This window comes from Sphaerodactylus townsendi, linkage group LG01 (genome assembly GCF_021028975.2).
Source record: "Sphaerodactylus townsendi isolate TG3544 linkage group LG01, MPM_Stown_v2.3, whole genome shotgun sequence".
In the NCBI taxonomy this organism is placed as follows: Eukaryota; Metazoa; Chordata; class Lepidosauria; order Squamata; family Sphaerodactylidae; genus Sphaerodactylus; species Sphaerodactylus townsendi.
In genome coordinates, this window is record NC_059425.1 from 45,824,825 (window position 1) to 45,837,315 (window position 12,491).

The window sequence follows — 12,491 nt, forward strand, 5'->3', positions numbered from 1 at the left end:
GCTAACGCGGGCAGCCAAGAACGGGAGTTTACGTGTGGAAGCTAGAGGCAATGTAAGCTGTTTTTAATTGGCGCTGCTGGGCACAGGTGTGCGTCATATGGAGGGAGGGCGGGCCTCCCATTTTCGCTATTGGCTGGGACGTAGGTCGTTTTATTGAGTAGGCTCTTCCCGGGATGTCTGTATCAGTCATCAGGAAACGAGCTGGAAGCTTTAAGGAAGCATCTTGGTTTGAGGATCGCCTGCACATGCTGACGCTTCAGCATAAAAAAATAAAGTGAAAATTCAGTTCCTTTGCCGCCGCCACCGACTCACCGTCGTCTGTGGTCTGGTCCTGCAGCACCTCGGCTGTGTGAATTCGCAAACTAAATTAAGCTGTAGGAATTTGCAGCAATAAACCGCGAACAAAGGGAACAATAATACTCGTCGCTACCAGCCACGTTAGCTGTGCACCACGCCTTCAACGTCTTCATGTGGCTTTCCATTCACAAGCACTGGATCGGTGATTCTCCCAAACAAAATGGAGGGATTCTTTTCCTGATTGGTTGGAAAGCTCTATGCTCTCAGCTAATCAACCACCAGCGTCATCTTCCGGGTTCCCCACCACCTGCTGCTTCTGCCAAGCGCTGGGCTTTGGGAAAATAAGGTTGCTGTTTTTTGAAGAGCAGATTTGACGCGCGCCAGGGAGGAGGAAGAGCGGCAATTTCTTGGCCAAGATAACGCAGTGGACGGCTTGGGCGCTATGTGGGGAACGTCCTGGCTCCCCGCGTCTGAACAAGAGAAAACCCCGCGGCTAATGGTGAGTGGGGAGCGACCCATTATGTCTGTTGTTGGTTCAGTCGTGCCCCCTGCTGGTGCTCAGAGATTAAAAGCTAAAGTGGGAAGCCACTATAATGCTTTGCAGTGTTTCCAGACCAAAAATATTACAGCTGCAGAATATTTCATTTCCTCAGTATCTGGAGGATTTCAACAAAACTCTAGAAAGCCCCCCTGGATAAAATATTAGCAATTTGGAACAGAAAATTTTCCATTTCTAAATGTTCATTTTTTATTAATAACAATAACAGGATGCCATTGCCAGTATGTTGTTAGACAAGCCTGGTATTTTCAAAGATGTCATTAATATTTTTCAAGTTACTGTCCCTAGAAACTGGGTGCATGTATGTTTTATTGATTCTACTGATTTGTAAGCGAGTTGGAGTGGAGGGAGAAATCCACAAATACATACAATAACAATACAATTTTGCAAATGTTATTGATTTTTCTGATTGACTATGGAGGTCAAACCTTTTTAAAAGCTAAACTTATTTAGTTCTTTCACATGGTGGAATGAGTATTGTAATCATCTATCTCAGTGGTGGCGAACCTATGGCACGGGTGCCAGAGGAGGCACTCAAAGCCCTCTCTGTGGGCTCACGCAAATAGTTGCCCCCACACACACACACATCTAGGCTGGCCTGGGCCGCTGGGCTCGATTATTAGCATTAAACCTAAGACCTAGTTTTGGGGAAGCAATGTAGGTAACCCTGTAAAGCGCTGTTAAACCCCACTGATTTTCATGCGAAGAACTAAAGCGTGATCCTTTATCTGGGAGTAAGCTCGGTTGCTGGCAATGGGGTTTGCTTCTGAGTAAACCCTCCTAGGGTCGTGATTCAACCGTTGGAAGAGTTGCACGGTTGCTTCAAAGCAAAGCCACTGACTACCACCAAGCTTACTACCGAGTAATGCAAGCCTCGGAGCCAACCGTTTTTTCTAAACTAAAACTATTTGGGTTAAATTGCCGTGTTGGCACTTTGCAATAAATGAGTTTTGGGTTGCAATTTGGGCACTCGGTCTTGAAAAGGTTCACCATCGCTGATCTATCTAATATGAAACTAGCAACGTTAACACAAGTAAGGCAATTGAAAGTGACATTAAAAGTGAGGAAACTGAGTGATATCCATGAAGAGTTAACCTCTACTGAAATAGATGACTGAACAACCACATCCATGGCATATCATGCACATTTATTTGGCTGTGCTAATCTATTTGTTCAGTGCTTTTAGATTATTTCTCACATTTAAACAATGTAAGGAAGTATATGCAGTTATTTTACAGTTATTCAAATAAAAATAATTTCTAGATAATGTCTGAATATGACATTTAAACCACAGTTGGCTTTTTTCCTTGTTAGCTCAACTATTGCCAGTGGGACAGAAAATTTAAATGAGGTGACCAATCCGGATGGACGATGATTGTGCTGTGGCAAAGGACTGCACCAATGCATTTGCCCCCTCTGCCAGCATTAGAGGCATCCACACCAGTATAGAGTGCAAAAATGCTGGAGTCCCACCACTCCACAGTTCTGTGCAGTGGCGTGGGGGGGGGGGAATGGTGCCTGCCTCGGACCCCTCCACACTTACCTTAGTTCAGCTGGCTGAAAAAGCAGCCTGGCTGGGCCACCAGCTGAACTAAGGTAAGTGGTGATGAAATGAAAAGGTAGGGTGGTGGCAGGGTGCCCGGCCTCTTCCACGCACTCTTACCTTAGTTCGAGCTGGCTTACCCAAAGAGCTTCCTGGCCAGACCTTGGCAACGGTGGGGTTTAGGAGGGAAGGGGGAGAGGTGTGGGGGTGATTTTCTGCCCCCCAAGTGACTCCAATGGTGCGCACCCGCGGAGCGGAGCCCCCCACCCCCACCCCATGGTAGCTCTGCGACTGGCTCCATGGAAAGCAAACCTGGGAGTCTGGTCTACCACGGAGCTACACTGACCTCCAAGTCATGGAATGTTCCTGAGGATGGAGCCAATATTAGTCAGCTTCCATCAGCATTCCAGCCTGGGAGTGCTGACCTCCAGCCCTCCAGGCTTATGCTGAGTGAAAGTAAGCCTGTTTATCCTATAGGGTAATTTGGTCAGACAAAGGGATTTAAACTTTCCCTATTTTCTGCACCACACAGTCTACATGGTGGTGGTGTGGTGCCACCTTTGCAACAATATCCTTGGCCATACCTCAAACCTAAAATATTTATTTAAAAGTAAACCTCCTGATGTTAATGAAGCTCATTGCAAAATAACTGTGTTTACAGTTGGAGCTTAACAGTGCAATCTTGAGAACACCTTCCTGAGAGTAAGTCCATTAGACAGACATGAATTGGATTCTGATGGCACTAATCTTACAAACAAAGATTTAAAGCCACAAAACCAATAACTAAATCAGTGAGAACTTGGACTGAAGAGGCAAAGTTAAAGCTGCAGGCTTGCCTTGACTGTACAGACTGGAATATTTTTAAAGACACCTCTGGCACGAATTTGGATATTGAACTCACAGATAACTGTAAACATCATATGTCGAAGCACAGAATTAACTGTGAAGATCTTCTTTGTATTACTCAAATCCAGGAACTTGCGTATGAGCATATAGTAAACAACAAACCTTTGGTCTCCACCCCAGCTAAACTTAAGCAGTTACGCTTGCTCCAAAGAAGAGGCCTTCCAGAAAGGGGTGTGATAGGAATGGGCTGTACAATCAGGGCTTTTAGAAATGTATTAGCACAAAGGAGATCAGGAGCAGCAAAAAGAAACTACTCCTTGAAAAGCTAAAAAATCAAGTTTTCACCTAAAGCGTAAACAGCAAACATGTGGAAAACTCTCAAAAATATCACCGGTTACAGTAGAACCACCTTCCTGGTTTTTCAAGCTGAAGGAAATCTCAGCAATTAAGTAGGACGACTCTAAATGAACGATGTGTGTCTCTGCAACTGTAGGTTTGAAAAACAACTCTACAGCCTCACCTTTCTCCACAACCTCTATCCTCAGATGCACCAACGCCGAATAGCCAAACTTCCTATAACTGGAACTTCCATTCTATCATTGGGTTTACAACCCCTGAGGATCCTCTAGAAAGAAGTGCAAGATCTATTCTCACAGACAGAAGCCTGCGAAAGCTACCCAGGCCCAGACAAGATAAACGCTTCTTGCCCTAAAAGTCTGTGCTGGTCCAATTGGCAATCCCCATCTCTTCACCCCAAATCTCTTTAACAAACTTCACTCAGGAGATGTGCTTAAGTGGTTCCTTCCTGCTTCCAAACACTCCACTATCAGTCCCAGTGCCGAAGAAGCCTTCCATCAAAGGGAACTTGAAACTTAACTACAGACCAGTTGGGCTCTAACATTCTGTAGTTAATGCCAGAAACTTTTGAAAGGCTAGTGAAGTGTACCCATTTGAAACTACCATCACGGATCCAATTGTTGGACCCCCCCCTTGCAATTCTGCATACCGAGCAAATAGATCGGTTATAGATGATAAGCTGTTAATATGGCTATTTCTGCACTCATATCCCATAGCATCTTGAATCGCCAAAGACTCCATGCAAGGGTCCCTTTAGTTGAAATTCTTTAGTTCAGCATTCAATAATTTCTATCAGGACCGGACATTCTTCTAACCAAACTAAAATCAGCTTTAGCAGTAACCTGAGCATATTTGTAAGTGGGATCACAAGCTTCCTAAACAGATAGGGAAACGAAAGCAGGTGAAGCTAGGGAAAAATTACATCAGACACCTGCCAAAATGAGCACAGGGGTCCCCCAAGGCATGTGTGTAATTCTTTCACCACTTCTCTCTCTGTATACCAATGACTGCATCTCAAATGATCCATCATTGTTAAAAATACTGAAAGGTTTCTGCAGGATTGATACAACAGTGATTATGGTCTCATTCCTGAGGTTTTCAACGATGAAACCGCGATACAGACGTGGGAGGTTGAAATTAACTAGCCTCGTGGTGCCAACTGGAAATAATCTAGAACTGAACACACTTAGTAAAACCGTGGCGAGAAATGGTGGTAGGATCTCCAGGAGAAACTCCTCCACATCCTACCTCCTCTCAAGCAATACCTAGACAACAGGCAGTATCAACAGTAGAGACTCCTTTAAATTTCTAGGGCTCCATCATATCTCATGACCTAAAATGGACACCTAACATCAAAAAATGCTACTGCATTAAAAAAAGCACAACAAAGAGATAATTTCTTTCTGGCGCCTAACCTCAGGAAGCTCAAAACTGCCTCAAGGAGCTGCTGGGATACAGTTCCTCTCACAGAGGGAATCATTGAGTCTGTTATCTGCACCCTCTATAACTGTGTGGTTTTGGTCTCTGCAACCTTGGCAACAAGATCGACACAGACTCTCTAGAGGAATAATCAGAACTGGGCAGAAAAAAACAATTGCTGCTAACCTGCCCTTCCATTGAAGAGGGGACCTGTATACCTGCACGGGTCAAAAAAAAGGGCTGTGGAAAATATTTACTGACCCTCGCATCCTGGAGCATAAAACTGTTTCAACTCTTACCCTCTAAATCACGCTACAGAGCACTGTGGCACACCAAGACAACTAGACATAAAGAAACAGTTTTTCCTAATGCCATCACTCTGTTAAACAAATAGATTCCTCTGGATAATGTCAAAATCCATTTTATTATATATTTCCATTATATAATTACTGCACTACTTTTTTCATCATTCCTATTACCCATCTCCTCCCAATCTATGACTGTATGACTATAGCCTGTGCTGACATTTCATTTTATCTTTTATGATTTTACATTTTCCATGGTTTTTATTACTATTTGATTGTTTCCTGATTGCTTTACTAGATCCTTATGATGACAATCATTAAGTGCCATACAAAATTCTTTATGATTCTTGACAAATGTATTTTTGCTCTTTTATGTACACTGAGAGCATATGCACCGGAGACAAATTCCTTGTGTGTCCAATCACACTTGGCCAATAAAGATTCTATTCTATTCTATTCTATTCTATTCTATTCTATTCTATTCTATTCTATTCTATAAAACTCTTTTAGGTCCCCCATCTAATCTATTTACATTTGGGAGGGGACTACTAAATGTTATTTTGACACAGCGACCCAAAGGAATTTCAAAAGTGCACATTACCTTTGACTAAGATTTTTCTTTTTGACAAGATCCATAGTTCCTGCTTCCTTGCTCTCCTGAAGCAATGCAGTCACCTAAAATATATTACAATAAAACATAAAGATCTACTCTGTCAAAGAAAATAACTGTACAGCCTCATATATTTTCAAATGTACACTCAGATGAGTCAGAACTCGCATTTGCATTATCCTCATCATAAGAAACAGTACCTTGTAATATGCATTTCCCACAGCTGGAGAGATGGGGACATCAGGTATAGGGCTTGTTTTTCTGCAAAAGCAGCTACCAGTGTCATAGTAAATGTAATGGTCTCAACTAATAATCTGAGCTATAATGAATAGTACAGTCATCATATGTGTGAGAGAGAGAAATTGCCACAGGGTTGCAGAAATGCAGGATACCATGGGAAGTCTAATGTTCAGAGCCACACTTTAAGGGAGTGCCACAAATAAAATTAAGGGCTTCACACTCAGATCTGCATGCACACCCTATATGGGCTTCTACTTCGAAGATAATGTATAATATTAGAAAAACAACACATTTTAGATGTACAGTGTTAGTCTTTATGGTGCCACAAGGCAGGCTTCTGCTAAAGCTGCTTGGGCAGGAGTCTCGACGTGTCGGGATCACCCCCGTTTACTATGGCTGTGAGCCCCAGCGCAGACAGTCCTGAGCCAGGAATGGCATCTTTTGAGCCTCCCGCTCTTCTTTCTCCCCGGCGTCCGGTATTCCTGTAGCCAGGACAAAGCAGAAGTCCGTAGGAGTTGCACTCTGTTCACCGCAGCCTCCCGGCCTACTGGGACGCAGCAAGCTATCTCTGGCAAGGGACCCGTTCGGCTCCGGCGCCCCGCCATTTCCCTCGGGGCGGCGTGAGGGATGCGTTAGGCCTTGCAGAACCACCGCCGGTCGCTATGGAGACAAAATGCTGCGGCGCCGAATAACAACGTCATTTAGAAAGCCGTGAGAAGAGCAACTCTGTGTTACCAGAACGAGTCAGCTGCAAGGCTGGGGACCATATATGGAAAAACTACAAATCCCGACGATCTCAAGCGGATTTGGACGGGGAAAAAAAGAGATCTATAGAGTGCTAATCTGATCTTTGAGTAGTATCAGGTAAAAAAAAACAATCAACCTTTTTTCTTTATTTCCCTCTAGAGGGTCGTTCCTACTGAGAATCCTCAAGATTTGCTTAGTTCTGCAATCTCGTCAAATCTGGCCAAGATTTAGTTGGGGGACCTCCAAGGCATGGACGTAGAGTATGGTTCGGGTTTTGAAACCCCATTTCCGCATGTCTGGAAGTTCCTGCCTCTCCGTTTGTGGGTTTTTAAAACATTTTAGTGATTTTCGGTTTCTGGCCTGCAGGGGGCGCATTGTTTGGGTTAGCAGCACCAAACTTTCAGGGATTGTTTGCGGGACTCTCCTGATGATACTACCTGGGTTTGGTAAGGTTTGGTTCAGGGGGTCCAAAGTTATGGACTCCCAAAGGGGGTGCCCCCATCCTCCATTGTTTCCAATGGGAGCTAATAGAAGATGGGGCTACACTTTTGAGGGTCCATAACTCTGGACCTCCTGAACCAAACTTCACCAAACCTGGGAGGTATTATCAGGAGAGTCTCTTATTGATACCACCCAGGTATTGTGAAGTTTGGTCCAGGGAGTCCAAAGCTATGGACTACCAAATGGGGTGCCCCCATCCCCCATTGTTTCCAATGGGAGCTAATAGGAGATGGGGGCTACACCTTTGAGGGTCCATAACTTTGGACCCCCTGAACCAAACTTCACCAAACCTGGGTGGTATCATTAGGAGAAACTTGAAAGTTTGGTGCTTCTAGTTTAACAATTGCACCCCTGACAGCGGGCACCCCCCCAAATTTCCCCAGATTCTCCTTTTAAATCCATCCCCTTCATCATGGATTTAAAGGGAGAGTCTGAGGTCCTCAGTTTAGAAGAAGAAGAAGAGTTTGGATTTATACCCCCCTTTCTCTCCTGTAGGAGACTCAAAGAGGCTTAAAATCTCCTTGCCCTTGCTCCCTTACAACAAACATCCTGTGAGGTGGATGGGGCTGAGAGAGCTCCGAAAAGCTGTGACTAGCCCAAGGTCACCCAGCTGGCATGTATGGGAGTGCACAGGCTAATCTGAATTCCCCAGATAAGCCTCCACAGCTCAAGTGGCAGAGCAGGGAATCAAACCCGGTTCCTCCAGATTAGAATGCACCTTCTCTTAACCACTACGCCACATTGAAAGTGATGCTGTTTCAGGGTGTGGGATAATCCACCCCCAAAACAACATCACTTACAATGTTGTTTAACTAGGGATCCCAGATTCTCCTTTTAAGGTGGATTTAAAAGGAGAATTTGGACTCTCTAGTTTAAATCATTGAAAGAGATGCTGTTTGGGGGTGGATTCCAGCATCACAGCGGCTGCCGGGGGGGGGGGCAAAACTCAGGAAACAAAGAGTGGGTGTAAATGGGAAGTTCTCACAATGGAGAGATGTCGGGAGTGGTGTCCCCCAAGGATCCGTTTTGGGACCAGTGCTCTTTAACCTATTCATAAATGACCTGGAAGTAGGGGTGGGTAGCGTGGTGGCCAAGTTTGCAGATGATACCAAATTATGTAGGGTGGGGAGAACCACAAAGGATTGCGAAGAGCTCCAAGCGGACCTTGATAAATTAGGTGAGTGGGCTCAGAAATGGCAAATGCAGTTCAATGTAGCAAAATGTAAAGTGATGCACATAGGGGTAAAAAATCCAAACTTCACACACACGCTACAGGGGTCAGTGCTATCAGTCACAGACCAGGAAAGGGATTTAGGCGTCTTAGTTGATAGTTCCATGGGAATGTCAACTCAATGCATGGCAGCTGTAAAAAAGGCAAACTCTATGCTGGGGATCATTAGAAAAGGAATTGATAATAAAACTGCAAAGATTGTCATGCCCTTATATAAAGCAGTGATGCAATTGCACTTGGAGTACTGTGTCCAGTTCTGGTCGCCGCATCTCAAAAAGGATATTGAGGAGATAGAAAAAGTGCAGAGAAGGGCAACAAGGATGATTGAGGGACTGGAGCACCTTCCCTATGAGGAGAGGCTGCAGCGTTTGGGACTCTTTAGTTTGGAGAGGAGGCGGCTGAAGGGGGATATGATTGAAGTCTACAAAATTATGCATGGGGTAGAAAATGTTGACAGAGAGAAATTTTTCTCTCTTTCTCACAATACTAGAACCAGGGGGCATTCATTGAAAATGCTGGGGGGAAGAATTAGGACTAATAAAAGGAAACACTTCTTCACGCAACATGTGATTGGTGTTTGGAATATGCTGCCACAGGAGGTGGTGATGGCAACTAACCTGGATAGCTTTAAAAGGGGCTTGGACACATTTATGGAGGAGAAGTCGATTTATGGCTACCAATCTTGATCCTCCTTGATCTGAGATTGCAAATGCCTTAACAGACCAGGTGATCGGGAGCAACAGCCGCAGAAGGCCATTGCGTTCACATCCTGCATGTGAGCTCCCAAAGGCACCTGGTGGGCCACTGCGAATAGCAGAGAGCTGGACTAGATGGACTTTGGTCTGATCCAGCTGGCTTGTTCTTATGTTCTTAAGGAATACCAGGGTCGTGGCACAGAGGCAATGGCAAACCACATCTCCACATCTCTTGCCTTGAAAACCCCGCCAAGGGATCGCCTCAAGTCAGTTGTGACTTGATGGCAAAAAATAAAAAAGTGAGAGGTTAACTTGCTATCGATTCTCAGCATCCCAATCTCGCCAAATTCATATAATCCTACCATTTTATATGGCAACCCTGTGCAGCTCCATGAGCATCAAAGCAGTCTAAAACGTGTGTCTACGTTAAATGTCAGGTCGCTTCCGAGTTATAGCGACCTCATGAATCAGTGACCTCCCAAACGTCCTATTGTCCACAGCCTTGCAAAGGTCTTGTGAACTGAGTACAGGGGCCTCCTTTATTGACTTAGTCTACCTCAGGTTGGGTCATCTTTTCCTGTTGCCTTCCAACTTTTCATAGCATTATTGCCTTTTCTAGTGATTCTTATCTTCTCATAATGTGACCAAAGTAAGATAGCCTCAGTTTAGTTGCTTCTAGGGAAAGTACGACCTTGAACTAGAGAGTGCGCTTACGGTATTTGTCTTTGTGGTGGTCCACAGTATTTGTTAAATTATCCTCCAATACCACATTTGAAATGAGTGAACTTTCTTGTCAACTTTCTTCACTGACTTTCTGAACCATACATAGTATAGTAGTGGGGAATAACATGGTACAAATTGTCTTGATCTTGGAATCTAAATTAGTATTGCAGTTTAGGGTCACAAGCTGCAGATTGGGAAACTCCTGGAGATTTGAGGGCTGGAACCTGGAGAGGGACCTCACCTTCTAAAACAACCATTTTCTCCAGTGAAATGATCTCCATCTCTGTAGCCTAGAGATCACATAGAATTCCACACGTCAGTACCTAGATCATGCTTTGCAACAGGTATCTATCTTGCTCTTCCTGGCAGGTACAACCAATAGTTATCTCTGCAGAGACACTCTCTGTTCCACTGACCTCATGGTGCTTTATCTGGCCTGTGGGAATGCAATTCCTGGTGCTCTGCAAAGAACCTTATATCTCTGAATCACAATTTATCCCCACATTTATGCGCTTCAGCTCTGATTGCAAGTGCCTCTGAGTTCCTTAGCTCTTGATGTTATACTCTTAGAACAGTGATCATGTAAATAATTTTGAAAACCTTATGAATGCATGATTTATTATGATCATAAACAGTACAAAAATACATATGGTTCCTTTCCATCACTTGTCATTTCTATAGAAAACATAGTTACCTTCTCACAGATGTATGAGCATGAATTAAGGCACACCGAATTGAACAAAGTCATTCTCCCCTTATACTGGATGATAAACCAAGTTAACAAAGAATTTCAACCCACGTGCTCCTATACCTCCTATCTGAAATCTTGCCTTCTGAATTAAAACCTTCAATGGATGATACCACAATAAAAAATTTCGTTTTGTGGAGAAGGTGCTTAGGACAGAAACAGATTCAAATATAAAATCAGAGTTGGAAGAGACCACAAGAGCCATCAAGGTCAACCCACTGTCATGCAGGAATACACAACCAAAGCACTCCTGACAGATCGCCATCCAGCTTCTGTTTAAAAACCTCCAAGGAAGAAGACTTCACCACACTCCAAGACAGTGAATTCCGCTGTTGAACAGTCCTGACAGTCAGAAAGTTCTTCCTAATGTTTAGGTGGAATCTCTTTTCTCATAGTATGAATCCATTACTCCATGTTCTAGTCTCTGAAGCAGCAGAAAACAAGCTTGCTCCATCTTCAACATGACATCCCTCCAAATATTGAAACATGGCTATCATGTCACCCCTTAATCTTCTCTTCTCCAGTTCCCTAAGTCTCTCCTCATACAGCATGGGTTCCGGACATTTTACCATTTTGGTCACCCTCTGGACACGCTCCAGGTTGTCAAAATCTTTCTTGAATTGTAGCACCCAGAGCTGGACACAGTATTTCAGGTGATATTTGACCAATGCAGAATAGACTGGTGCTATTACTTCTGTTGATCTAGACACTATACTCCTATTGATGCTGTCCAGAATTGCATTGGTCTTCTTAGCTGCCGCATCATACTATTGACTCATGTTCAGCTTGTGGTCTGCTAAAATTCCCACATCCCTTTCACATGTACTGTTGTCAAGCCAGGTTCTCGCATCTTATATATGTGCATTTCATTTTTTCCATTTAAGGAGAATACTTTACATTTCTCCCTGTTGAAATTCATTTGTTAGTTTTGGCCCAAACTGTCAAGGTAATTTTGAATTCTGACCCTGTCCTCTGGGGTATTAGCTACACTTCCTAATTTGGTGTCATCTGCAAATTTGATTAGCATGCCCTCTATTCCATCATCTGAGTCATTGGTAACGATATTGAATAGCTCTCGGCTCAGGACAGAACCCTGCGGCACCCTACTAGTCACTTCTCTCCAGGATGAAGAAAAGCCATTAGTGAGCACCCTTTTGATTCAGTCAGTCAACCAATTACAAATCCATCTAACAATAGCATTGTCTAGCTCACATTTCACTAGCTTTTTTTTTTCAAGAATATCATGGGGGACCTTGTCAAAGGCCTTACTGAAATCAAGGTATGCCACATCCACAGCACTTTCTTCATCTACCAAGCTTGCCATTCTATATTTTAAAAAAGAGAGATTAGTCTGGCATGACTTGTTTTTGAGGAATCCATGTTGACATTTAGTATCCATGGCATTCCCTTCTCAGTGCTTACAGACTGTCTGATAAATGATCTGCTCCAGAATCTTTCTTGGTATTGATGTCAGGCTGACTGGGGGGCGGAGGGTGATTGGGACTTATTTTCCCTTTTTGAAGATTTGCCCTCCTCCACTCTCCTGGGACTTCTCCTGCTCTTCCATGTATTCTCAAAGATTATTGTCTGTGGTTCTAAGATTATCAGTTATTTTAATACTTTTGGATGTAGTTCATCAGGCCCTGGAGACTTGAACTAAACAGGCCTAT

At 43.8% G+C, this 12,491-nt stretch overlaps 1 protein-coding gene across 3 annotated transcripts in view; it reads right to left on the reverse strand.

The window, feature by feature from the left end:
• The window catches only part of NPHP1 (nephrocystin 1), a 47,539-nt gene extending 40,461 nt beyond the window's left edge, over positions 1-7,078 (reverse strand). The window contains exons 1-2 of one of the 3 annotated variants that reach the window (XM_048482121.1): positions 7,060-7,078; positions 5,928-6,001 (exon numbers count right to left, since the gene is read on the reverse strand). In XM_048482121.1, coding sequence (XP_048338078.1) covers positions 5,928-5,962 — 35 coding nt within the window. In that variant the 5' untranslated portion in view covers positions 5,963-6,001; positions 7,060-7,078. Of the gene's footprint in view, positions 1-5,927; positions 6,004-6,136; positions 6,607-6,700; positions 6,833-7,059 lie in introns of those variants that run through there. The other 2 variants (XM_048482114.1, XM_048482130.1) reach the window with 2 other exon arrangements.
• Positions 7,079-12,491: the final 5,413 nt, after the last annotated feature.